This window comes from Pyricularia pennisetigena (genome assembly GCF_004337985.1).
Source record: "Pyricularia pennisetigena strain Br36 chromosome 7 map unlocalized Pyricularia_pennisetigena_Br36_Scf_8, whole genome shotgun sequence".
Classification (NCBI taxonomy): Eukaryota; Fungi; Ascomycota; class Sordariomycetes; order Magnaporthales; family Pyriculariaceae; genus Pyricularia; species Pyricularia pennisetigena.
The window spans coordinates 854576-881571 of NW_021940920.1; the positions used below are offsets into that span (position 1 = coordinate 854576).

Consider the following 26996-nt stretch of genomic DNA (forward strand, 5'->3'; position numbering starts at 1 on the left):
GATTTTTTGCTTCGCCTCAAGCCCTTCTCGCCAGCGCCTTAGAAACACCACAAATCAGGACATGCATGTTTGTTTGATTCTTAGATCTAGGCATCTTCCAGAATACGGCGCTTTGGTTTTCAGCTGCACGCTGTCCGTTTCCTCCCCGCTTCCTACCACAGTCACCAACAGACGAGACGGCTTCTAATAATTGAAACCCGAAGAGATAAAGGGTGCATCTCGATTCACTGCGGCTCGGCGCAACTGTGATTTCTGTTACATTGACTGACTTGGAGAAATGCATTTTCCCTACATGAAAAAAAGAAGAAAAGAAACAAAAAATTGCGTCACCTGGTTGTATGACAAGCTTGTTTCTGTTGGTTAAGATGGATGTGGCTTGATCTTTGGGTGAGCGGCGGGCGTGATTATGGCATGGCATTACTGTGCTGTACCACCAACATTTCTCCGCTATGTGTTACCCCAGACAAGAAACAAAAGCTCGGGGACTTTTGATCCCTAGTCATTCTGACAATCCCCCTTCAAGCCCTTCTAATGTTCCCGCCTGGTCCCGAGAAATCACTTAACCCAGCTTATTCTGTGGGAAAGGTGATAAAAAAGGCACATTCACCTACCCAGCTTACCAGCCAACCAAACGATCACACACACATTTCGATCGTTGGTCAGCAATCGGCAACCAGACCAAAAGAGAATTAAAAAAAAAAAAAAAAAAAAAAAAAAAAACAGCCTTCCCTCCCCATAGCCATCCCATTAGCACAGGGCATTCAGAATTCAGACCACCGATTATGCCGGGGTGCGAGGATTAGGATGCAGACACACGCCGCACAAAACGAAGTGAAAAAGGGGGAATGGGTTGTTGACTGGGGAGGGTGCGCGGGAAAGTGGATGTGATTACTACCAAAGCTGCGTAAAAAAAGGAAAATAGTGGGACCGACCGTCTATCTTTCGCTCGCTTGGCGCGTATGTGTGTGTGGTGATGATCGGGAATGGGGTGACGGGTGCGAGGGTAGGTGCGTGCTCTTCAGGTCACAGGGTTTGCTTCGACTGTGAAATCCTTGAGGGGGAAGGGAGGATAAAAACAGAGTGGGGAGGAGGGTCTTCAGGATTGAGGGATAATAACAACGACCAAAAGCTGACACATCCTTGTCCCTTGCTCTTCGTGTTGCCGAATTTGGCAATTGGCGATGATTTTCCGAATGGCACGGTCTTTTGCCCACTTTAGCAGGGGGGAGGTAGAGCCCCAAGTATCAATGTGTTGTTTTCGTTCAATGCGAGATCACGGCGGATGGGCAGTTTGCATTCTGGATGAGGAAATAATAGCAGCTTTTCTACCTACCTAGGATAAGCCTTCATCGTGTGCAGTGCAATTTCTTGGCCTCATCGTCGTCCCTCATCCTCGTGAACATTGCTGAAACACTCGAATACGATCCAACAGTGGACGGAGCGGGCGGTAGTGGCTTGGCTGTCATTCTGTCCTGCCGATTCTACTCGACAGCCAAGTGTTACTGACTTTGGCCAAATCGACTAGTGATCCTAAAGGGACATGCGGCAGTTTGTGCTCCAATGCGACATTCCCGACCGAGGGAGAAACGAACACGCATTTTTGGTTGGCATTAGCATCGGTCTTCCCCCGTTGCGAAATGTTAGCATTCTTTTGGCAAACGGGTGTCGTACATTAGACAAAGCAAGTCGGGAAACCAAGCGATGCATGTTATCCAAAAATCTTAGCTTTAGAATTGGTTCGACAACGGTACCTGAGCGCAAATGCATGTCACTGTAAGTTATACGTAATAGATCTCTTTGTTCGATCTCTAGAATTTGGACCATCGATTAAAAACACTAGGGATTGCTTGACTTGGTGGCTTCGCCAAATTTTTTACCCTTCCTGCACTCCACCCAGTGATTCTAGAATCCAATCTAATTCACCGGGCTTTGTAAAACGGGACAACCATTCCTGGTACAGTTCTGAGCATGTTCGGTTTTTAGGGACGAGGGGAAAGTTTGTTATGCGTGCTCACAAGTGCAAAGACTGGGCTGACGTGCGGGCCGGGAAAGCTGAGCCTTTGCAATTTTGGGACGGAACAAGATGGCCCAGAAAATGGCAGATCTTACATAAGGAAACTAATGAATGGGATAAATGACGTTTTGTGCACGGGCGGGAGTGTCCGCCCGCACCGGTCAAGGTCCAACCTGTCTAGGCACATTTGTGTGCGACAACCTACCATCCAAGCTAGCATAAACCTACATATTTGGGGCAGGAGGAGGAAAGGAACAGGAACAACGCATAGAAAGAAAGATAAAAAAAATATTATAAACAGAAAAGAGCAAACTAAGCCAAGACGACAGACAGCAACAGGCCGATACTTCGCGTCAGTGTTGCGAGATTTGAAACTCTCATATTGTTCAGTAATAGTAGACCTTAGGACGTTCCAGAGATGGAAAAGACTTCATGCTGGTACCGATCACTACCATGGCGGTTGGGTGTTTGTGCTGGTCAACATGGGACGAGAAATGGGTCCAGATAACGGGCAGGCCGATCTTGGCAATTGGCAACATCCCTCCACACCCATTGAGGATTATTCTCAGGCGATGATCGATTGACTAAGTCTGTGAGTAAGACGGGGATGACAGGATAAAGAAAACGCAGGCTGTTCCCTCATTGATTGAATTATGGCGTCGAAGGGGAGTGAGAAAAATAAAAGACATTGTTGAGATTCATCTTGAGCCCTTCTTTTGCTTGCACCATTGGATAAATTGACTAGACCTAGAAACGGCCGAGGTACAAAGTGAACAACAATCTGCCTGCCCCGGCGATCACCAGGCAATAGAGTCAGACGATGATGCGATGCTTTTTTGTTTGAGGAGCTTTTGCTCCCGGTGCCGTGCAGTGCGACCGAATTGTTTAGCGCGCCGAAGAATCTAGCTCCGAGCCTCACGACAGTCTGAGATTTTCAGTCTTGAATGTCCGCAAAAGTAGAGATTGCCATCACTCTGTGCATAGAAATTTCAGGATTTTTGCTCGCCAGAAGCCCACGTGCGTGTCAGATGCACAGTGTTTCCTAGCCTTGCAGAATGACAGTCTAAATGAAAGCATAGAAACAGAAGAGTCGAATTGGGAGTCCTGGAAAAAGGTCATTGTGCATGTCAATCAACCTAATTAACTCAAAGATTTGTCAATGTCACGGTCCGGAAAACATATGCGAGAAGATGGCTCGTCTGGCCAGGTCTAAAGCCGGCGCCAAAAAATAACGTTAGATTTCCCCGTTAGGCAATAATACATGGGCCCGCCCGAGTAGAAGGTCTTTTTGTTTTCGCAACGAGAAAGACTTGAGAGGAGCACAATACGGGCGCCTCGCGGGCAATGTAATGCGTCAAGTTCTAGGCTTGGCCTTTAACGTGCCTGCAATCTGCAACAAAAACTTTATTTATTTATTTATTTATGCCCCTGCATTATTGGTACAGCCTGGCAGTGCCGGAGAAACTTAGGCAAACAGATCGACATCAAACTCAAAACCGCCGCCGCATCTTCTATAACAGGAACCGACGGATGGGAGTAGTTTTGGTGAATGTTTGAAAAACGCTGTTGAGTCGGGATCAAAAGTACCTGAGGCAGAATGCAAAAGAGGAATGACTCGGAGTTTAGAAAGCGGCATGAATTTCGACCCGACTGTCAGCACGATTAAACAGACGTTGTTTGACCCGAATTACTGGTACCGAAATGGAGCTAGTTGAGCCCAAGGCCGCAAGACCAGACCGGTCTCCAGAAGATCGGGAAAATATTTCCGCGAAGGGAGATTCCGTTGTATGATTCCCTCGTCTCGGCGCCCATCTTGTGTCGATATTCCTACCCCAAGACAGACAGGCTTTAGTAGTACCAACACACCTACTCCGTATGAATGCCAAGTTCTATACGTAATTTCGTTGTTCCCCCGTCAATTCAATTCCATCCCGCGTACCGAGGTTGGTAGATCGCTATCCACTCCTGTTACTGTTTACCCCGCCCGCCCACATGCCCTTCCCCTTTCAGTTGTCCTTGCCGCCGCTCGTTGGCCATCTACTGCCAAATTCCAAGGCGCTCGTCCTCGGTCGGCTGGGTTGAATTGGATACGCATTCCACATAAGCCCCGTTTATCCGAAGGGGCTTTCTGCGGCGAGTGTGACAAGCGAGGGACAAGCGAAAACAGGGTCGAACCATCATTGACAAGTCAAGCCCTAGGCATTCTCCTGTTGAGTCCTAACAGCATTGGGGACCACTTCAGCCGTTCCTTAGTAGCGGGGGCAGAATAGAAAATCAGGCCATGAAATCCGTTAGTCTCTGCCAATCCTACAGTAGTCCGAGCACCTGATGGCATTTTGATTGACACCTTCCATTTGAGATATACCAAGCGAGCGGCAGAAGAGTACGGGATACATAGGCGCAATAGTAGAAAGAAGGTCGAGAAGGCTGGTCGCCACCCATGAACCACCGCCTGGGTTGGGCGCGAATAGGCCCAAAGAAGTCGCTGGGAGTTGCAACCCAGATAGTTGTGACATCAAAAGCTACAGATATGACCTAGGAATTCTATCATACTTCATACAAGCAACCCGCTCAACTACCTCCCACCCACCCACGTAATTACTACCGACCTGCCCGCGTAAGAGAGAGAGAGGGAGTCAAGGGAGCTTTTGGTAAGGCAGCGGGCCGTCGATGGGAAGGTTTGAGCGTTCCACAGCTGGTCCGGTTCCGCCCCGCTGGGACACCGACACCAACAAATATGGAACCCTTGTTGAATCCCCACTTGCCACGGTCCTGCTGAGCAAATGGGTGTGTCCCTACCAGGCTTGCTATGGTACCTATGATGGACTTGTACGGATTAGAAAAGTGATCTCTTCCCTAATGTTGTCAAGGTGGTCTGCAGCTAGTTCTTCAGTAGCAAGCAAGTATGTCGTATGTCCCCTGGAGCCGCCGCTTCCTGACCGATACAGCGGTGTGCCGTCATCTACAAAGGTTCCCTGCCCCGCGTTCCATCGACATGACGCCGTCTTCCCGCCTCGATCACTCTCGACCACTCAATCGTCTACGGGAGCTGGCCTGGTTGGTAGCTAGTACCAATCCCTCGGAAAACAATAGTTCTCGTTACCGCATCATTCCAGGTTAACTAGTCAGAAACCCGACCAAACCTCCAAATCACCAATCAATTGGCGTGGACACCAAAACAAATGAATGTCGATCGCTGACGGCCCCTGCGCGACTTTAAACATCGGCAATCAAAAGCCACAAGAGAGGATGGGCTTAGGTTTTGTGTCTCAACTTTTTTTTTTGTTCACTCAATTTATCTGTCTACTAATTTATTAGTTTTTGTGACCGAAAAAAAAAGCCTGCGCTAACAGTATGCACCCGGCCTCATTTCTGGGACCACACCGGAGTCGTCGGAGCCTACCACTCAACGACAGCGACAGTGACAACGACTTACTTTGGGACTGGCGAGCGGAGATGGCCGCGCGTACATGAGCATACATAGTAGAAGAAAAAAGACAGAATGAAACTCGGCCTCCGTCCCGGGATTGTCCTTGAGGGGGAAAGGTATTACCTACTTAACAGTGGCTCATCCACTCGCCCGACGAATGCAATGCATGCAATCACAATCCCACGATAGGGTTTCCGTGACAAGGATGTTAGTGGTAGGGGAATATGCAATTCCCGTACAGGGCGGCACGGCCGGCCGGCGGGCTTTCGGGTGGATCATACATTCTGACATACAGGAACAATAAAGAGGCACGACAACGTAACTCGGCCAAAAACCCCATCGACCCGCATTTCCTGCCTTTTGGTTCCGACGTGGCAGCGTAGTTGGTGGCTCGCCCTTCTTTTGCACTGCCTGTTTTCTCCACTATCCATCTCTTTTCCCACGAGGTCGCAAGGGGGTAGGCATGTACCAAGTTGGTCTTTCCCCGCTTGGGAATGGATTTCTTTTTTTTCTTCTTTTTTTTTTTTTTTTCTCTTTGCAGTGACGAAAAAGAGCCCAAGCTCAAAAAGCCACAACGAAACAAACCAATCCCTGGCCCGCCACGGCCCGCTGCGGCCGGCGTGCGTGGCGAAGAGGGGCTGCAAGGAAATGAAAGTCTAGGGCATAGCGCTTGCTGACCGCTTCTGTTCAGCCGTTGCGCACATATACGGAGTAGACACAAAACTAGACTAGCATTAGCATATCCGCACAATTGTATGTCCTGCGTTTATCATTCTGCGTTTTTTTTCTGGCTCCCCCCTTCATCTCTCGCCTCCTACTTTAACTTGCCAATCTAAAGTTCGCCCTCGTGTCTGGAACAATTGCATAATACATGGTAAGCGAGTAATTTTTCCTTTGCACTCATTCCATGCCTATCAACCCTCGGAAATCCAGATCCAGCCTTCTCCACCATTTAGCTTGGCGTTTCGCGGCACCGGCATGGGTCCTTCCAGTGACTTACTTTCGGCTCATGTTATTTTTTTTTTTTTTTTTATCTTTTTTTGTTCTTCTCCTGCCTCGTGTTTCTGTGCCGCCGCCCGCATCCGCCCACCCGCCCGCTCCTTGTTTAGGCTCATCCCGTCATCTGGCTCCGCGCAAGTAATCATAGCTTCCTATTGGTCGAGAGACTCACAATCTGGTCTCAGATTCTGAGCATCCCATGTAGCCATGCTTTCGCCAGCTCCAAAAGCAGGGTTTCATTGGCGCAGAGTGGATGTGTCGATTTTTGGCATTAGCACAAGATACGTGGTAGGTTTGTCATACAGTACGGTACATTTGGTGGTGCCCACCAAGGATAGCGGAGCTTTGGCTCTCTTTGCACAAATTCTGGATGGTGGCCAGTTTTTTTTTTTGTTTTTTTTTTTCTTGGAATTATCTGAGGAACTACTTTTACCCTTTTGGGTAACCGGTAGTCTTGAACTAACAACATGGTTCAAATGCCGGCAATTCTGAGTTCCTCTCTTCTAGCCACACGCCAAGACGTCGCGAGCCATACCTACCTAACTATTACTGCGTAGTGTTACCAGCTGCCTACCCGCCTGGAGGTGCCTTACTTTGGGGAGCTCGACCCCAGAAGTCCGGCGAACCATGTCGAACCAGCTACCGCGGGCCGACTCCGGGGCATCGGGCTTTGCTCCAGTATTTCATTCGTCGGTTGACATCTTGCTGTCCGAACAACTAACTATCCTAATTTGCCGCCTATCTCCGCCATGTTTCCTTGTACTTCGGTAGATGAAAATGCGCTACGCGTGGGGAAGGCTCGTCTCATCTCCCATTCACATCAACGCTTAATGCTGATCACGGAAATTATGGGCGACAGCGAGAAGCCTGCCCATGAAACTACCCAACCCACTGATATGCTTCTCGATACTCACACGTGACTACGTTGATGAAAGCGGGTTGGGGCCATTTACCACTCACAATATGGTAGATCCAAAACCGTTAGTGGACACCCGAGATGTACCGCAATACATTCTTAGGACCCTCGTGTCGGTGTCCGTGCATATCCTGCCATGATGCAGACGGATAGTCGACACGGGCTATGCGGCTACAGTAAGCACCTGTGGAGACTACATGCGCTTACAGCTCCTTAGACCTATTCCAGCAAACGAGCACTGAGCAATTGGCATGAAATCAAGTCATATTCGCACTTCTGACAGATTTCTCTTACTCATGGCGTGTCTTCGACAGCCGCACTATAGACCGCCGTCCGCATACCACTCTAGCTTGGAGCTAGATCATCTGGTTAGTCCATGGTAGCCCGACTAACGACACGGCTTGACGGCAAGACGACGGCAGATCCAGCCCATCGGGATAGCGCTAAATCTCCAACTCAAGCGACTTCTCGGGATGTGGCGGAAGATGGCGACGGCGCTGCCCTGAGCTAACAGCTCGTTGTGACGGGGCTAAGCAAGCATCAGCGGCAGGACTTCGCCGGCGCCGACATTAGTTGGGCCAATGACAATAATCATTCAAGAGTTGAAGGAGACACCCGCGCGAGAAACTACGGGAGATTGAGGCTCCTCGGCGTCAGGATTTGATGCAATCCAAGCCACCACGATTCTTGTCATGAAATGTGTTCCTTGTGCATATCATCATCCCTTGGTACAAACTTGCTGCTCACAACCTCGAGCCTCTGGCCACACTTGCGCGCCAAAAAGGCGGCTCTTTGTCAAGCTGTTACACCATTGCAAGATGTGGCGGCGGCGGGCGGAAGACGGACGCCGTGTTACAGATGTCACCTAACTGGCACATCAACACCCCCCTGGGTGTCAACCATTGAGTAGTGGCTAATCTTCAGCAGATTTTTTGCTGATTTAGCGCCAGGATATGTCGCACCACGGGAACCTCTGGGCCAGAAAAAAACAGGATCCGCACAACACGAGGCTAGGCACGCGGACCAGTCTCTGGGTGACCAACCACGCATCATGCTCGATGGGGTTGCTAGTTTAGGCCATCATCAATACAGGTCGGGCGCGGGATTGACGGGAACGAATGCTGTGCTAGCCCGGACGGCGCCAGCGCCATCCAGTTTCTGCCTGGCCACCGTTAGTGCTGTGTCGTTTGCTGCACCAACGATCGTGTTGATTACCGGGAGTGGCGAGTGCCTTTTTTTTTTGTTCCACTCCACCGTGAACAAACAATCTCGCTCGTTACATCGTACCCAAAGAGACCGAGTGAGAGCACCTATTCAAGCGAAACCGCAGGATTTGTACAAGGAAATGCCTTGTGATTGACCATGTTCCCAGTGCAAAGCTTCCATGCATGCCATGAGATCAGCACTAGAGCTAGTCACAGGTTGCTTTGCGCGTATTGGTTACCAATATCACCCTTATTTTTTTTTTTTTTTTTTTTTTTTTTTTTTTTTTTTTTTGGGCCACTTGGCAAAGGATTTTCTCTCTGTCTCTCTCTCTCTCTCTCTGATGGAGAGAGCAAGCAACATCCCGATAGCGGCGGGGTTTGTTCTGCTTCCTTTGGGGGCAGCTCCGACCGGAAATCATTGATGCTCGGAGAGTACAGTACCAACGACCCCTTCGAGTGGATTAAGTTGGATTGCAGCTATATTCCCTGGGATTCTCGGCGATGCACATGCTTCAAGCCAGGATACCCAGGTCAATGAAAATTGCATCTTTCATTCATTCTCCCTCCTTTTTCTCTCTTGATTTTTGCTTGTTTTAAAGCCCTGATCCCTGGAGATAACTTTTATTTTTCCACCCGCGCACTGGTTCAGACCGACTCGGGGTGAACCACGGAGAAAATGAACTTTTTGTGTGGGCTGCGGCTAGCCTAGAACGGTATACGCGGGTACAATCCCAAAAACCCTGAATACATACTTGCCTTGCTCCGTGTTTTGAGTCTATGCGAGCGGCTGACTGATTGATATGGCGGACCCCTTTCAGGCCGGGTCAGTAACCCGTCTCGGTGCAGTCCTATCTTCTCATGGACCACACCAAGATATGACAAGTCTCATGTGGCTTGGCCTAATCGTCGGCTAAAATTGGCAAAATATGGCACGGGAATGGTTATAACTGCTGTATTGGTTGTTCTCCATGTACCTACGGGGTGCTCTAAAGCGACTACGAAAGGGAGTAAGAGGGGAAATGAGCTGGTTCGGGAGCGCTTGTTGCCTTGGTAGGGTCGTCGGTGTATGTGCAAGGTGAGATATCGACCTGCCGGAAAAGCCAATAAGGAAAGAGTAGCACTCGCTGGCTGGCTGCCGCGCGCGTGTGTAAGTGCAGACGCAAAAGCCAGCCGAATACACGGGCCAGCAGGGTTTGTCTGACGCAGTGGCAGTATGTATCTGTGGCGCCCGGGGGACGACGCACCAACAATCAATAACGGCTGATGGATGGGGGCGCGAAGAGGGCAAAAAAAAAAAAAAAAAAAAAAAAGACCAACTGTCGACAAGCGCATCCTTCTCCGGGAGAACGGGCTGATTTGATGTCCGTTGGACACCGACTTTTTCTCTTGTTTCTTCTTCTCGAACTTATGACCTTCAACAATTTCAAACAGCTGACTGCATGCTGTGGCTCTTCCACTCCCCCTTGTGGCCCAATTAAAAGTTCACTGTTCCGCGGCTTTGATTATCGGTTGTGAAATTATTATTTGTTGATCAGTGGTAGCTGGGAATCTTTTTTTTTCTCTCTCTCTTGTTTCCATCCAAATAATAACCTATCTCCACACCCTTGTCCTGGCTTTTTAATTGGCACTACCGCAGTACCACAGCTATTTCCGCACCCCATTTCGCCGCCCGCCAAAAGTCAGCCCGTGGCGCATTAATCTGACAGTTCCACTCGACAGGATATATATTCACGGGATACGATCCCGAAGGCTGTTTGCGTGTCATTTCAGGATTGGCTGTTCGTGCGGAACATGAAAGCAAAAAAGGTATTGAAGAGAACGATCAAAACGGAATAACAGGATACCAACAATCAAAAAAAATTGACGCTATCAAAAAAAAAACGGGTGTGATGTGACATGACGAGGGCTGAAAATGGCCCCCCATCTCCACCAGAAACGAGACACCCCAACCACCCGGCACGCAACCCATCCATCAAATCTCTTTTCCCCCAGTTCTCGGCAAGTCACGTGCCAAACAGCGGCTGCACTCCACCCTTTCCCGCTCCGCCGCCTTGACCGGTCCCCGCCGGGTGACCGAGGTTTTGTTTTACCAGGCATATCTTAACCCTTGTCTCTCCATGGACGTCTTTCTTCTTCGTAGGTTCCGAAAGATTTTAATTTTTTTTTTTGCCCACTTGACGAGTGCCCCAGACCGGTGTGTTGTCTTTTGCTACGCGATTTTTGTTGACTGTCAAGGTGGCAAATTACTCCGCCCAGTAATGTAAGAGACTATCCACTGCCCTGTTTTTTTTGTGTTGTTTCTGCAAAAAAGAGGCAAGGCTCTACTATTGGTATGAGCCGAACCAGACCTCCTTTTTCGGCCTTGTCCTTTATGCCCTGCCATGGTGGTGGTGTGGGCTCCTGGCAGGCAAGCGACATGTGGGATTTGTACTACGTAAGTGTGTTGGCTTCCCCCTTGTCCTTTTCATTCCCTTGCCTGCCGAGGGAATTGTGGGATCGATGGGCCCTGTCGTCAGACTAGAAAAGGCGTTGGCGTTAGCACCTAACCGGGGGTGTTACATGGGGAACTGGGGGCCTGCAAAAGCAAAAGAAGAAGTATTAGCCTACGGAGTACGAAGTAGACAAGAAAAAACGAGGACAAGCAAGAAAAGGACCTCACAAGGCACCCATTCAGTCAAACCACACCCTCCCCCATCCCTATCCCCAGCAGGCGGATGTACTCCTCGTACAAGGGGGAAAAAGGCATCAAAATGCAAAGTCCTTTTCTTTTGCGAGTTAGGCGAGCTTCAGGCAGGACAGGCCAGGCCAGGCTCAGGGCCGACCTGACGAACGTTTGGTTGTTGACTTGAGGTTTTCTTTGACCTCAATGCCTCCCCCATCCCCCTAATTTAGCGTGGTTTGATCAAAGCTCAGTCATGGATTATGCTATGCAAGCTCAGCAGCAACATAACAGGGCTATTGCTGGTTTCGAGAACTTTTCTTTTTATACTTTTTTTCTGCTTTAATGTTATCTCGCTCGTCTTCTTTGATCCCTTTTGGGTGACAAAGATTAATTTATTAAGCTCAACATCATTGTTTTCCGATGGAAAACACATCGAGGTGGAGGAGTGGCTGGCCTACGGTCAAGTAGTACTCTTCATGTATTTTTGCAAGTACGATCAACCTGGCTCGCCCTGCTCGTTCAATGCACCAACCCCCTTGTATTGAGTTGAGTTTTTGTTTAAGCGAGGGGTGGTTCGGATCCATTTTTTTACTCTGATTCTTTCTCATGTTCATCCCAGTTCGTCTTGGATAGCAGGGTACTTTTTGGTAGCAAGTAATTCTGGACATTTTTATTTTATTTTATTTTTTTTATTTTATTTTTCGTTCCATCCCCAGTTTTGTCTCTGCACGTCTCTGCCAAGCCAGCTGAATAGGCGATCCCCAAAAGATCCAGTCCCGAAATGACTCGCTAAGCTCGGCGCAACCGTAACGAACTCCGGCGATAGTACTATATCGGTGTGCCTACGGTCCAGTCGTTTCCCATTTCTGATTGATGGCGAGTGTGATGGGTGAAATGGAGATGCATGAATGTGGTGGAGGGTCAGGGTTGTGGTTATGTCAAATCCTAATGCGAGCTTCCGAATGCTGACTGCATACATTCTAATCCAGCAGACCAATGCCCGACGCAACAGTATGCTGGATGGATGGGATGGATGGCCAAAAGGCAAGTTAAAAAGTTCCTTGGGTCCCTTCAGAAAGGTTATTCAGCATAACGAACGGCTACTCTGGAAAAGCTTCCACCAAAGGGACGATGCATGAATTTTGTCCGTCTTAGCAAGGCAGGCCCAACCAAACGGTTGCGACGATCAACAACAAAGACTGGCAGAGTAGGTTTATGGCATTATGGAAGTTCATGTTTCCCCCCTTGTCGCAAACACAAACCTACTCCAAACTAACGGTATTGTGAGCAAACAATTCGAACCGGCAAACCAACAAGTCCCATGGCACTTGTGTGCTTCACCTGGATTCCTCCCTGCCTCCTTGTGCTCCCCACCAAGAGAATCGTAATGCCAGCACGTACCGTACCATGCGATCTCCTCCCCTTCGCCGCACCTTCGCCGACCCTCTCGATTCCCAAACCCGCCAAGGGTTCCATTCCAGGTGGATTTGGGGCGTGTGAAAAATAAACACTGCTTACACAGTGCATCTCCATAACTGGCGACACGGTTGGTTGTCCTTTTTTTTTTTTTTTTTTTCCCCCTCCGCTGGCCCTTCCCGTCCGCCGGTCCGCTTTTTATTTTATTTTTTTTTTTTTTTTTTTTTCCCCCTCCGCTGGCCCTTCCCGTCCGCCGGTCCGCTTTTTATTTTATTTCTTTTCTGGAGATTGGTGACGGTCGGTCGGTCGGCTTGATGGTGGGGTGTGAGCGTGCGTGTGAGTGCCACAAGGGGAGAAGGGACAAGGACCAGCCCTGGGAGGCGGGGAGTATTGACAAACCCGACGCCTGGTTGTGGAGACGTACAACCTTACGCAAGCGGTACGGCTGGTAGGCTTTTTGATAGGGTAGCACTAATCAAAATACTAAAGTGCCAACCATTTCGACCGTGGCTGTCCGTCGGGCAACACGCAAACAATGCACAAAAGTCGGCAGATTTGATAGATATCAAGGCGGGGGGTAGGATAGACAGAGAGAGAGAAAGAGATGTGAGCGTGCATAGCCATTTTGATTCATGGCATTTTCTTTTTATTTCTCTCCACCCTCATTAACATCGGGAAGCCCAATGCCTTCTTTGGTTTGAACTAGCGATTGGCCTGTTATCTAACATGCCCTCTTTGCCCTGCATCGCCATCCCATCACACTTGCATTGCAATGTCGTGCTCGCTTTCGCAACGCAACAGGAAATGTTGTGCAATTGAAAATGTGGGGGATTCGGGATGGGATGGATGATGGCAACGCGTCGTCGGATCTTTTTCCTCTCTTTTTTTTTTCGTTTGATTTTCTTTTCCTCCCTGCTGCACCGTGTTACCAGCTCAATTACCGCTAGGATGATCGTGGGATACTGACGTATACCTTTGGGTGGCTTCCCAAACCCCCCATTCAGCCAGCCAACAAGCAAGCCAGCCAGTCAGCCAGCCAGAATATCCGGTCAGATGGGGGGGAAAGGGAGAGGGAAAATTGCGCAAAATCTCCACTCTCGCTACAAAAGTACCGCAGCATCAATTTATGGTCCCCAGTGAGAACGGAATTCGCAACAAGCATGAGATAAAACAAGAAGAAAAAAAAAGTAACTTTGCCGAAAGGCAAGAGAAAAAAAAAAAAGAAAGAAAATATGGAGAGGGGACTGGACCCTCCTCTCAAAGTTGGAATCAAGGACCCAGGATAGACCCAGGATTGGAACGATTGGAATTAGACGGGGACACGGCAATGTCTGGGAAGGCGCGGCCCATTCCGGTTCCCGACCTGCCCACATGGGATGCGGCAAATCTCCGGACACCCGCTCATTGTTGCTTTGGTTTGTGTTTTCCCTTCGCCTGGTTCCAATCTGTTCTTTTTTGCCCGCCTGGCCCGTTCTTTTTACGTTGGTAAGTTGGGATGATCTTGGATAAAGTGAAAGCGCACCCCCGAGTCATTCCAGAAATCCGTGTCAGTCGATAATATCTGAATCTAGAATCGAATCTCCAGGTACTCCCGTGCAAAGGGAACATGACATGAGAATTTATCTACCCATGTTTACCCAAGTTATTTGGAAAGGGCCAACGATCGCAAGGGGCTGGCTGATGGCTGTGTTACACCGGTGGCTTTATTATCTTCCCTGATATTTGTAGCTGCTGCGATTAGCGTGCATTCCACTTGCGGAAGCAGCCACATGCAAAAGAAAGTGAGAAAGAGGAGAAACAACAAGTCTAGGCCAAGACAAAAAAAAAAAAAAAAAAAGCCCCTTCGTTCCATGTGTTTACTGTCGTGTTTTGCGAATCGCGCAAATTCTCGAATTCCGTCGACAGGGCCAGCATGCCTCATGTCTTTTGAGCAACTTCTTCCGGGTCGGGCGGGTGCCGACGACTTCTGGTAGTGCGCTCTATTTTCCTTCTAGGTATCCTTTTCGTTGCCACCTTTGCTTGGCACGCGATGTCATACTCCGTACACTCTTTTCGCCTTAGCAAACATATGCGCTTATACTTCTTTTCATTTCCGCCTCCGGGTCCGTTCGGCCAATGAATGAACTGACTTGAACCCAGCTTGTAGGTGGTGACGGATCGTTGCGGTGGTGGGATGGAGTGTGTGCATACCTAGATAAAATTCATGCTCCGTCCCTTGTAAGTCGCCGAGTGCGACGTTGAAAACCGGCAGAGTGAGAATCAAAAAGACAACAGTATTCGATCGACTGCAGCCGGCTAATCGCGGTCCAGCGCCTGCAGAAAAGTGCGCTAGCAACAAAGACAGGGCGGCGGTAGTACCGTACAGTAGTGGTTCGGTCGGCATGGCGAGGGCGGACGGGCTTGGGAAAAGGCTCCCCCATCTCACTTTTTCGTTCGTTTGTGTGGCGGCGCTGGCCAGTCATAGCTGACAGACGGTCGACGGGCGGCAGAGACGCAAATGCAATCAAACATGCAGTATGCAAAAGCTCGCTGCAGGAGCTGCACTGTCAGCACGTTAGCACCACCCCCATTCCGATCCATCGGCCATCATTTTGTTCTTTTTGTCCTTGCATTTTTTTTTATTTGTTTCTCTTCTTTTTAATAAATGTTTTACTCCTACTACCTATGCTCATAATTTTATCATTCCTGTCCCTCGTGATGGCAAACAGTCGCCGGGGACGCACCAGATGGAGCACAGCATGAAACAAAAAAGCAGGCTTTCGTCGACGGCAGGTTGCAGGGTGCGGGCTGTATATTTCCTGCAGCTGGCTTGATGCGGGTGAGACTGCCGTCCTCCTCTCATCCTCCGTCCTCCGCCGCTCCCACGGCGTACTGGGCGCGTATGGGCGCGTATGGGCGGATGGGCAACCGCCTTTTCTTGTCCTCCCCACCCCTCTTCCTTGTGGCCCCTCCACGTTCGCTCTTGTGTCTACTCTGACCTATCTTTGGCATTCTGCTCTCTCCATTCTCATTCTTACTCTCGCTACCCCTTCGTTTCTCCAGTCCCCGGATTTATCGAGATTGTGCTGACTCCCGAAAGGTTGAACATGGTCTGACGCCACGATAAGGCCCCGCCCTTGCATCGACTTCTGGTCATCTGAGAGCACAGTTGATCTGGACTAATATTTCTCCGCCTGTTCAATTTATTTTCTCGTCGTCTCTCCAAATCCCGACGGTCGCTTACAAACGCTTGCTCATAGTGTATATGATTTATGCCTTCAAAGATGTTAGTTGATATTGTCAAGCAGGCGCCAGGAGACGGACCAAGTGTCAAACATGTGTGGATGCTGCCAGCCGCGCTCCCATTTCCCGTTTTGCTCAAGAGTGCATTAGCCTCCTGCCTCATCCATTCCCTATCCATTTTTATCTCTTCCTGGTAGAGGTAACGAAAAAGTGATTTTCGGTTTGCCAAGTACCACAGTAGTAATTTTTTTCCCCCCTTCGCTCCCGCTGCTGCTGTAGTTATGCGTCACCTTCACGCAGGCGGCGCCTATGATGGTGTTGCCCATTGGGAGGGTTGCAATCAACCAAAAACCAATCCGGGATTTTTTTTTGTCATTTCTCCTCTCCTTCTCCAAGAAATAGGATCGAGAAGCTGAAAAAGCAAACAATCAGTGTGGCATNNNNCCTATTAGGCAAAAGAGTTGCGCTCGTCACACATAGTCGCTGGGCAATAATGCACTACTTGGTGTGTATACTACCCAGATGCGCTGGCACCGCTTCATTTGCCTCTCGCCTGCTTACATTCCGCTCCTCTATTATGTTGGCTCGTTTTGGTGGTTCATGCCTCTTCACTGGGGGGTCACCCAGCGCCTTTGCACCACTTCTCCGCCCGCGCCACCGATGCCCTCTTGCGTATGCCGAAGCTTCAATCGCCCGACAGCTTGTTGTGACTGGAGGGCGCGGCCTACATACTTGAAAGTTTCATTACATGGTATACAGGGTGACTCTGCATTGCATGCCGTCCGATACAAACCGCCAACTCCCGAAGCCTACCACCCCGTTCCCGAAGCAGCGATGCGACCACTGTTATACTTATGCTTCCTTGTCAACCACCCAAAACCAGCCGATTCTCGGCTTAAACTACCTAAAGCAGATGTCCATGGATGCCACCTCCCAAGGTGTGTGTGGCTTCGTGCGAGGTGGTTTGGTATAAAGAGGAAGCAGCTTATGAGAGGCTTGTCAAACCAAGGTTGCTGAGATGCGGCATGACGGCATAGAAGCAGTGGCGGTGAAAACAAAAGGGGGCAAGCCACCCAAAATCTGAGCCGTCAGGAAGAAGATTCGCAAGCCCCAAGAAAAAGAATTACATGGTTTAATATATTATGGTGTGGTTCATTGCCCCCCAGCATCGAGCCAGATCAGCAAGCAACCTCTTCGGCGCTTTTTTTTGTTGTTGTCGTGTTTATGTTGGCTTTTGCGGCTTTCCGAACAATCTTTTAGCTTCACCGCTTCCGTACTCGTTTCCCCCCAGGATCTATCCTAAAAGGTAAAGGGAGGACGCCATCGTCCGTGGGACATGGAGCGGAACGGGAAGACCGTGCCGTCTCTTGTGTACAGTAGTAGTAGCAATGGGCCGCCCGTGTAGTTTCCTCCCTTTCCCCCGCCCAGCCCAAAATCAGCCACAAACGCCAGCCCTACTGCTTTGCCTTGACTGTTTGTTGTTTGTTGCTGTTTTTTTTTTCTTATTATTATTCTTTTTTTGCAACTGGGCAAGTTCCAAACGCTCCGAACATGCCTGCCAAATCCTGGCCCACCCCCCAATAGTGTAAGGAGGCGAGAAAGCAGAGGAGCGCGCACCCTTTCCATATTGACCATGTACGTCTTGGGTCTTTCCGGGTGGCGCATGAAAGAGTGGGGAGAAATGAGTTAAGGGCTTCCGGCCGGCAACAAGATTGTTCCACTTCGGACATCAAAGAAAGCAAAATCTTCTCGGGCGATGATGCACTGCCAAGAACCGTCGTGGAGAAGTGAAGGGCTGGTGCTCTATGATTCGATCATGTAAATTTCCAGCGGTACTTGAGGTGTTTTTTTTTTCCCTCGAAGTGGTCGATACCCCGGTTTCTTATGGAAGGGAGGAGCTTCCCGCTTGCTCCCGGCATGGGGATTTACACTGATAGCCACGGCATCTACCCTGTATATTTGCTTTATGCTCCCGTGCATGAGATTGTGTAAAAAGCACAAAAAGATCTGGCCTGGATTGCAACTTTTGCAGGGGGGATGGTTTAATGTGCCCTTTTCAGCTCAGGCGGAAAGTCCTTCCTCCTTCATCATTTGAGGGGAGATGCTCCTTGTGGTTCCCTGGTTGAGGCTGTGGCTTTACGAACCCTTGGATAGCATATAAGAGGAATCGTGGGCCGTCATCGCGCTAGTTTTCGAGGGTCTCCCCCCCAATCGTGCGATGGGGCGATATAATGCGAATAGGTTATTTTAGCTGCAGCGGGATCATCCGCGCAAGTTTTGGTACGAAAAACAAAAACAAAAACAAAATAACAAAATAAAAAGAAATAGGTCGGGTTCTTGGCGGAACCTGGACGCGCCACGTCGGACTATCTGGTCCGCAGAGCATGGGTGTCAGTCGCCGCACCGGTGTAAGGGCAACAAAGGTTAAACTGGATCTAGTTCTAGGTCCCGGTACCTGATATTTTGCCGAAACAGAGCCGCAAGTTTGAATGTATTTCTGGGTGCTCTGTTAGGAGATCAGTTGAAAGCCATAGAACTTTTTTTTCACTGTTAGGTCGAGATGTAAGGTTATGATATTGGGCAGCCCCAGGCCCTTTGACATCCAAGAGAGACTCATGCAGCGTTGAGAGGAGGCCAAAACCTAGCTCTAGCATTTCTGGCAGTGAAATTCACTCTTTCGTCTCGGTAATCTCATTGGCCAAAGAAAAACCAAACCCAACTTACATGGTCTGGCGGTCAGCCATCCACGGTGAAGCGTGCATCTAAAGGCTTTCCATGACGTCCTCATGCGACGGACTGCTCGATGTCGGGGGGACTCGTAACCTCCCAGCGTATATCCACTTCAGACAAGAGGAGAACATGTTTGTTTTACCATGGCTACAGAAAGACCTTTGCTCTCGTTGATTTGAGCAAGATCCCGACTACCCTCTGAAGCAGCGAGAGTACATTTTGGAGGGAGTACGACAAGCACGTCAGGACCTTCAAAGCAAATGTTGGGTTCTCAACGGTGCGTAGCCCCTTTTCCTTGGCGCAAGATCCAGCACCTGCAACTATGCTAGTAGGTCACCCTCTGATATTCAGCATAACAATGTTCTGATTTCGCCGGTGGACTAGGATGGCAGGAAAGCTATGAACGCAGCCATATCGGGGTTTTTTGATTTTTCTTTTTTTTTTTTCTTGTCGTCTCCGGAACACATAGCTCCTCAACAAACCCTTCAAGTCGTGGGGAATATCATGCGGCTTAGATCTGAGGCACAGACAGACATTGGGGCGCGACCAAAGCGTTAGAAGTGTACTCCTTCGATCTCATGGTACGCCCTCAAAAGTCCCCTGCTGGCTGTAGATATCTCGCGCGCTAGTTCAGTACATCCACACACGCTCAAGACGAGTCACCAAGGAATGGTGAAAGCAGGTGTCAGGCCCAGAGCAGGAATTCTGACTCGCGGCTTTTCCTATTCTGGGTCGGTGAACTACATCCCTTCTTCAGACATGTCACTGGCAACAGACAACTGGCGTCACGCTTCGAAGGGGAGGGTGCGTCTGGCATATCCGAGCATATGATTGCTGACAGGCCTCACATGAAGGCTCCCGGGAGGCGTGAGGTTGGTGGGCTTGACGCCCAACGCACTGGGGGGGTCTTGTATGGAATGGACATAGATGGACAGAGACTTAGGCTGGAAGACATCATTAGGCTCTGGCGGTCTGAGTAAGACTGACGGTCAACTGCTGTCTGTAAGGACACTGGACCTCGGCTGGGGGCCAAAGATGAGATGTGCTGAGGCTCAATGGGGGCCAAAAAGTTAGAATTCGCAGGAATCATCTAAGCTAGGAATGTGCTTTGAGCGGGCAACGAACATGTTTGTTTGGTTTTTTGAGACTGTTAATTGGTATCTTTCCAACTGTTTGTCGTCCTTGGCCCACCTTGCCATTATAGCCATGAAAGGGCGCGTAGTCAGACTAAGTAGAGTCAGAAGCTAGACACAATATCTCTTCTGCCGAGGTCTTCTAGCCCCCGCTCGCTAAAAAGAAACGAATCTGTTGGAAACTCTTGTAAGCTAGCAAACCCCGTGTCCCTCGTGGTGTTTGTTTTCGGCTTTTCTATAAAAACCACCCGAGGGTGACGGGGAAAGGTGGAAGACCAGAATGGCCCGATTCAGTCTTACTAAGGCCATGTCAGGAATGCAGTACCTTAGCTGTGCACGCTTATCCAGATACCTCCCTATGCATGTACTGTAGGTATGCAGCCTCACTTTCTCACCATGTTTGCACCCGTCAGGCCCAGGCCCATGATTCGCAGTCCAGATCAGTGCGCTACAAATAACTTAGAGCAGGTGAGAGATCCAGCCTAGCCGCTTGTCTTGTTTGTTTCTTACCGTTGCCGCCCGGCCTATTTTTGTCATGCATGCGTTGGCTTTTTTTGTGTTTATTTATTTATTTATTTTTTTTCATTTGCGCTCTTTTCTGCTTGCCTTTTCATGATTACTTCTGATAGCTCTGTCAATGTTTCTACTGTATAGTACTTAAACTCAGATCTTTGACCGAGGAGAAATGAAAACCTAGATCCCACAAGGAAAAGAAAAAACAGTCCGGACGGCGCCCGGGCCGGTGCCGCCCGTCTTTTGTCGCTAATCCCTCCCCGCTTGCCCCCGTAGATATTTATTTGGCTGGGATCGACAGAAAGAAAACCAAAAAAAGAAAAAAAAAAAGAAATGGCACTGGGGTGTTTTCCTCCGGCCCGTTAGTTCACTTTGAATTCTTTACCATTTTTTTTATTTTTTTATTTTATTTTATTTTATTTTATTCTTTTTTTTTTTTTTTTTTTTTTTTTTTTTTTTTTTTTCTTACCGCTTAATCGGCGGACACTGTGGGATTGGGGTTTGCATGAGCCAATGTTTTGCCAAGGTTGTTGGTTGTTTGTATGTACATGTATACGTGATTGTTTACTTCTTCATATGGTTCCTGAGCGATTTGAGGAGGGGTGTGTGCGGAAGCGCGGAGAACGAGGGTAGGATTGGTAGACCAGGTTGATAACAACAAATCTTGCAGGGTTCTTTTAGCGGAGATTCGCATCTGGTTCCAATGGCGAACGGGGTCTGCATTTCCAAATTTTTGCCTTTTTGTCCCTCTGCGTTTATTTTAATTTGAATTTAAATTTTTTTTTTTTTTTTTTTTTTTTTTTTTTATTTCAATAAGGTTTTTTTTTATCATTCTTTCTTTCTTGAACTCAGCGACCGCCGCTGTCCATGTGTTGATTGACGCATGGGTCCAGCTGCATGCGGTAAGTAGTTAACACTTGGCCGGATAAAAATACTCAAGTGTAGTGGTAATGAGTGGCTGTGTGTAATCTGTCGGTAAGCAGGCAAAAGAGAGTCGCCGTGCATTACCATAGTATTTTCGTTAATCGGCAGTTTATTTCGATTCCGGGAACATCGCAGCACAGATAAGGTTTGCTGTGAAAAACCTGGACCATGCAGCATACCACCATTGGCACGTGACTTGTTTATTTAAGTTTCCGGGTACCCCTAACCCTGGCTTGCAATACTCAATCCACATCTACACTTCTCATCTCATACATTGAAGCAGTCAGTCAGTGACAGACTGTCGGCAGTATCATGAGAAATCCAGGTCATGTCGTACTCAAGTGAATGGGGGCTTTGAGCTGTGACTTTATTTAATACAGCTCGGTGAGATTGAGTGACAATATGTGTGCGGCTCGTGCATAGGAAAGTCTCCGAAAAGTCCCCCTCTAAGGCAGTAGTAATTCGTGCTCTGGAATAGTGGCCGCTTCCGAGAAGTTCCCGCACATGAGATAAAAAGTAGACAGCCTCAACTCAATGAAAGATACAATATCGAATTCCCAGATCATCACATCAACATCAAAGATTCAAGCCAATCATTTAAATGCTCGGAGGAACTGGCATCTGCGCAATCAACATTTCACAGACAACGCTGTTTCAACACGACCCCTTCTTCACCTACAGCCTTCAAACACCAACCGTCCCCATCATGGCAGCCATAAGCGAAAACACCGCCGCGAACAAGAAGCACTGGGAGTAAGTTAGTCGCCAAAATCATATGTGTCAGCGGACGACGAGAGCCACGAAAAGGGACTTGGAATGGTTTGCTAAATTGAACATGCCAAACAGCGAAAAGGCAGCCACTTACGAGAGTGACCCCAAGTGGGAGAAACCCATCGCTCAGCTGATTGCCGCCGTCAAAGGTGGACGGGATTTCATCGGCGCGGACTGGGTAAAAGACGGAGAGTCGGACAGAACAGTCAAGATGATCGACTATGCCTGTGGTCCGGGGACGATATCCAGGGTAAGTTACAGTAAAACCAGGGGAAGGCGGCTGATCAACTCTCAATGAGATCCAAAAGCACCAGGAAAAAAAAAAAAAACGTTCACACACAAAAAACTTCTGATTGTAGGCACTGTACCCATACGTCACCCAGTCCCGTGGCATAGACTTGTCACCCAACATGGTGGCTCAGTACAAAGCTCGGGCAAGGGCCGAGGTGAGTTTCACCCTTTTCCGTTTCCCCTGCACGAGGCTAGAGAGGACAAACAAGCACACACACACACACACACACACACACACGCACAAAAGCGCAGTCTGCTGACGAGCTTCAAAACTCCTGGAACGATATAGGGCTTGACCCCCCAGCAAATGGACGCCTTCGAGGGCAACATCCTAGACGACGACGGCGCGGCGCTGTCGGACCCCTCTCTTCGGGACGCCGACCTGGCCTGCGTCAGCATGGCGATGCACCACATGGACGACCCGGCGAAGGTGGCCTCCAGGCTGGTGGAGCGCCTGCGGCCTGGCGGCGTGCTCTTCGTCGTCGATATGCTGACGCACGAGATTCCCGGTATTTCAGGGGCCAAGCATAACCACCACCATCATGGCGGCCATGGGCATGGCCATGGACACGATCACGGTCACGGTCACGGTCACGGTCACGGTGACCACGGGGACGGACATGCAAAGCACCAAACAGGGAACGGGGTGGAAGAGGACTGGGAGGTACTGCCCACCATTACGCATAGCGGCTTCTCTCCAGAGGAGGTCAAAGATATGTTTGAGAAGGCGGGAGCTGGAGCCGACTTTGCCTTTGAGGTGGTCGACAGTGTGGAGATGCCGTCGCCCTTCAAGCCCAAGCCTATCGTCTTTTTTGCCAGGGGAACAAAGAAGGCGGCAGCCTCTCTATGATTGCGGTTACGGGAGCAGCGACAGTAGTGGTTGGCCATTAATGGATCTGGCCTTGGGGGCAAAGTATCACAAAGTATCAGGACTTTGAGTTATTTTTAAACTATTATTTAACCAGCGTTGAGTTGCCGATCCTCACGCATCATCTCGGCACAGCGCCTCGGGTGATTAGTTGATAGAATATGTTCCAAATTCTGACGGCGTCAAACAACAATTGGTAGATAAAAGATACTCGCCACAACCTGATTTGGGGTAGTCAAAAATCAACCAAACCGTGACCCTCTCGATCCGCCCACACCCCCTCCACTTCAAACATGTTATCAAATACCAGCTTAGTCTTTGGACGCTTCCGGAACGTCAATCACAAAGGCGCCGCCAAGCAGGATGGCAGGCTCAGATATGTTGTGGTGTTCATAGCTTATGTTGATGTCAGCATTTAGTCTCACACCCTTTTCTTCCTTTCCCATCGCCCCGGGACCGAAGTTTGAAAATAACGCCCACATAGGAAAAAAAAAGAGAACTCGAATGGCCCCCAAACTGCTTTCACCACTCCCCAACCTTGTGAAAGAATATCGGTCTAGATGGTATTTTCAAAAAAAAAAAAAAAAAAAAAAAAAACAGAGTATATATATGGATACATGTAACAACAGTCAGCTGGTGGTAGCGATATGCACCTGCTACCGCTAAAACCAGCTTCAAAGCCAATAAAGCATTACGGCGGGTAAACACACAAAACTAAGCAAACAAGACTTACCTGAGACTGCCTAAACCGCCAGCCTCTAGGATGAAAGTCGGCCCATCCTGTAGGCTCTTGCCGGCCCAGCGCATGGCGAAAGCCCGGAGAATGTGACCGTGAGCCACGACGAGCACGTCGCCGGCTGGCTGGGGCTGCTTGGGGTCCGCTGCTCCCTTGTTCATGACGGGCGCGTGAAACCTGTCGCGGATGTCGGCTATGAGACGGTCAAGCCGGGCGGTTATGTCCTCTGGGCTCCTTTTAGTGTCGCAAGGGAGGATGGTCAGCGATATACAGTGTTTTCTGTTTACAACGGACTCGGAAAACGGTACAACAGCGGAAAGACTTACTCTCCGCCAGGACACCCATCCCTCCAGATATCCCATCTCCCCTCGATCCCCTGCTTCTTACGGATCTCCCTGATCTCTGGGCTGGTGATGCCTTCGTACTCACCATAGTCCCACTCGCGGATGTCCTCGGTGACCTCGATCTTGGCCGTATCGCAGTCACGAGGATCTTTGTCAAGCTCGCCATGAGGCTCCCATGGAAGAGGGTCTTTGAGGCCAAGGTTAAGCAGCTCAAAAGTGCGCTGGGCACGTTTGCGAGGAGATACGTAACTGTAATGCGTTTGATGAGATTTTAGCAAAGTGGCCCACATGCACGAGGAGTAATTGACACTTGTGCAATATTTGCAGACACAGAATGTCAACGGAACGTTGCCCTGTATACAAAGAAAGCGCTTCAATGGATCCACCGTTTAGCGTAAACGATAGTAGGTAGCCATATGCGAAGCCGAACATCCACACCGTGGGTGTTAATGCAAGCAGCCACCGCAGAAGCCAGGAATTCATGCCATGCAGCGTGAATCATACTGTCATCAAGCGAGGTGGCAAAGAGTCAGATTCACTCACATGTGCGCAAGCTTCCTTGGCACGATCAAGCGGTCGTTGCCAACCATGGCCCGGCCAGTAGCCCTCACTCGCTTCTCGCCATTGGCCGTCAGAGGGATATCCGTGGAGCCAGTGTGGCGGCCGTCAAGGGACCACTCCGTCTCGCCGTGGCGGACGATGAAGACGCGAGGCGTTGACATCTGCGAGGTTGTTGTTGTTAAAATTATTATTATTCAATATAAAATACTACATCATGGCAGTCTAGGTTATATTTAGTTGCGAGATCTGGCCAAGGTCGGCCAAGGGCCGGGAGATCATCGCCAGTGACGAGGCAGAAAAGTGGACAACGGTAATGCTGGACCGGGTTGAAGGGGTGACCCCTGGGGAAAACCCGATCCTGAGTGCATGACTGCCGAAGTCAAGCAAAGCCGCTTTTTTGGTTGACATTCAAGATCAAGGTTTTGCTTGATAGCTGATAGGACGAACCCCCGACTTTGAAGAGGCAGCGACCTCCTTGACCTGTCTACTCGAACCCATATCTGGGGAGCTTGGATGGGTAGATCGGCGGCCCCGATCAGACCGACAAAACAATAAAAAAGGAACCATGGACAAGACGAACAGACATACCATTAACCGTATCGTCCAATTTTCAAGCCCTTGATGCTTGAATCTCGATCAACAACCAAGTGATGATTGGACTGTACAATCCAATCAAAGCTTGGATCTAATCTTGTACTAAACCCCATCTCCCAAGTCAGCAACAGGAAGACGGCCCGACAAAGTGAGTGCTTTGCATGCACAAGCCCAGGGCCATAGAGGCATATCCACGCTTTGGTTGCGCCTGGGTGTCTCTGAACTTTTACGGAAGTCCAATTCCACTTCCTTCCCTTCTCGATCATTATCTCTCCCTCCCCGGAGCCTAGCATGCGAGTCCGTTTCAGGCTTCATGCACAGGGAATAAGACGCCTGCAAGCCCCACAATCTCTCAATGGGGAGTACCAAGCCCCCCCGGCCAACCCGCCCCTGAGCCCCCCAATCAGAGCCTCCCAAGCAAGGGAAAACGTATCCGCACCAAGGAGAATCTTTTGAAACTCACACTTGTCAAGGTCCTGTTTGATCAATAAAACGGTCGATAACGAACAGGGAATGGAAGATTCGGCACCCGAGCGAGTCCAAATGAAGTGAAGCGGGTGATGGATGACAAGGCCACTGAACAAATATAGGTTGTTCCCTGTGGTGCAGAAAAAAAAAAAAGAAAAAAAAAAAAAAAAAAAAAAAAAAAAAAAAAACTTGGCAAATTGACTTGCTTAATTGTTTACGGTCCAAGCGGGTTAAAAAAAGAGAGTTCTGAGTCGTTGAGAAATCTTGTCATAGATTGAACAGGCTGCGCTCTTGTAAGTGCTGCAGGAAAACTAGGAGACGAACGCATTCATACCAAAATCCGGGCTCCTGTTCTTTTTTAAATCTGTTTGATCCTCCACCCGACAAGCGGAATCCACCCAGAATACGTCAAGAAAGATTTCGTTATATGCGCGTAATCGATGATTTGCGCAGCCGCGGGAGATCACCACCACAGCGGCCATGACGGCCTGTGGGCGGTGGAAAAACAGGCTGAGCAGCAGCAGAAGCAGCAGCAGCAGCACCACCACTACCAAGCCGCCGCCTCCACTGGGCGCTTACTAATCGACGTGCTGCTGCGCCGCCGAACGCTGAGCCCCACCGCTGAGACCGCTACCGCTAGCACCGGCATCACCCAAGCGGCGTCGGAGCCCCTGCCGTCGCCAATCGAGCTAGCGTCGTACCCCAAGAAAAAAGCATCGCCGCCGTCACGGACCGACACCATCGCGGCCTGGGAAAAAGACAGCTCGGCCGCACCCTCGCCGGCAAGATCGGAGACACGACAACAAAACCACCAAAAACACAATTGCACATCGCGAGACGCGACGGCCGCCATCTGGCACTCCAACTCCACCACCGCCTCCCGCCGCCGCGGCCGCGCGCCCTCAACTCCCGGGGCCCGTTCGCTGTCTACACCTCCGATCGCCACCACCGCGCCCGTCGACAGCACCGCCACCATCACCACCACCACCACCACGACGCGCTCCGCGTCCCTCGACTCGCCCGAACGCAGACTCCGCTTCGCCAGCACCGGCGGTGGTCGACAAAGTGCCGGACGTGCTGCTTCTTCTGCCCCCAAGCCTCGGCCGTCTGGGCACGAGAGGAGGGTGACCGAGAGCGAGATCATTTGGAAGGGGGTGTGGGATTGAGCTGAGCCGAGAAAAAAGAGAGACAACAAAAAG

The 26996-nt window shown here is 49.7% G+C and overlaps 9 protein-coding genes across 9 annotated transcripts; 4 read left to right on the forward strand and 5 right to left on the reverse strand.

Moving 5' to 3' along the window:
* Positions 1-1346: 1346 nt before the first annotated feature.
* Positions 1347-1466, reverse strand: PpBr36_09368 (uncharacterized protein; the record flags this gene model as incomplete). The annotated part of the gene is made up of 1 exon (XM_029896489.1): positions 1347-1466. The coding sequence occupies one exon, from the start codon at positions 1464-1466 to the stop codon at positions 1347-1349; it is 120 nt and encodes a 39-aa protein (XP_029744805.1).
* A 668-nt stretch (positions 1467-2134) lies between these two features.
* Positions 2135-2236, forward strand: PpBr36_09369 (uncharacterized protein; the record flags this gene model as incomplete). The annotated part of the gene is made up of 1 exon (XM_029896490.1): positions 2135-2236. One exon carries the CDS (start codon positions 2135-2137, stop codon positions 2234-2236), a length of 102 nt encoding a protein of 33 aa, XP_029744806.1.
* Positions 2237-4202: 1966 nt separating this feature from the next.
* Positions 4203-4530, reverse strand: PpBr36_09370 (uncharacterized protein; the record flags this gene model as incomplete). Its single annotated transcript, XM_029896491.1, has 2 exons — positions 4203-4339; positions 4380-4530. 2 exons carry the CDS (start codon positions 4528-4530, stop codon positions 4203-4205), a joined length of 288 nt encoding a protein of 95 aa, XP_029744847.1.
* An 85-nt stretch (positions 4531-4615) lies between these two features.
* Positions 4616-7072, reverse strand: PpBr36_09371 (uncharacterized protein; the record flags this gene model as incomplete). The annotated part of the gene is given in 6 exon segments (XM_029896492.1): positions 4616-4830; positions 4842-5045; positions 5572-5707; positions 6030-6127; positions 6535-6595; positions 7037-7072. 6 exon segments carry the CDS (start codon positions 7070-7072, stop codon positions 4616-4618), a joined length of 750 nt encoding a protein of 249 aa, XP_029744900.1.
* A 6897-nt stretch (positions 7073-13969) lies between these two features.
* On the forward strand, positions 13970-14131 carry PpBr36_09372 (uncharacterized protein; the record flags this gene model as incomplete). Its single annotated transcript, XM_029896493.1, has 1 exon — positions 13970-14131. One exon carries the CDS (start codon positions 13970-13972, stop codon positions 14129-14131), a length of 162 nt encoding a protein of 53 aa, XP_029744846.1.
* Positions 14132-15664: 1533 nt separating this feature from the next.
* On the reverse strand, positions 15665-16042 carry PpBr36_09373 (uncharacterized protein; the record flags this gene model as incomplete). Its single annotated transcript, XM_029896494.1, has 2 exons — positions 15665-15795; positions 15946-16042. The coding sequence occupies 2 exons, from the start codon at positions 16040-16042 to the stop codon at positions 15665-15667; spliced, it is 228 nt and encodes a 75-aa protein (XP_029744845.1).
* A 5723-nt stretch (positions 16043-21765) lies between these two features.
* On the forward strand, positions 21766-23076 carry PpBr36_09374 (uncharacterized protein; the record flags this gene model as incomplete). Its single annotated transcript, XM_029896495.1, has 4 exons — positions 21766-21917; positions 22011-22185; positions 22295-22381; positions 22516-23076. 4 exons carry the CDS (start codon positions 21766-21768, stop codon positions 23074-23076), a joined length of 975 nt encoding a protein of 324 aa, XP_029744851.1.
* A 329-nt stretch (positions 23077-23405) lies between these two features.
* Positions 23406-24896, reverse strand: PpBr36_09375 (uncharacterized protein; the record flags this gene model as incomplete). Its single annotated transcript, XM_029896496.1, has 4 exons — positions 23406-23490; positions 23828-24064; positions 24157-24423; positions 24718-24896. The coding sequence occupies 4 exons, from the start codon at positions 24894-24896 to the stop codon at positions 23406-23408; spliced, it is 768 nt and encodes a 255-aa protein (XP_029744850.1).
* A 1341-nt stretch (positions 24897-26237) lies between these two features.
* Positions 26238-26963, forward strand: PpBr36_09376 (uncharacterized protein; the record flags this gene model as incomplete). The annotated part of the gene is made up of 1 exon (XM_029896497.1): positions 26238-26963. One exon carries the CDS (start codon positions 26238-26240, stop codon positions 26961-26963), a length of 726 nt encoding a protein of 241 aa, XP_029744849.1.
* Positions 26964-26996: the final 33 nt, after the last annotated feature.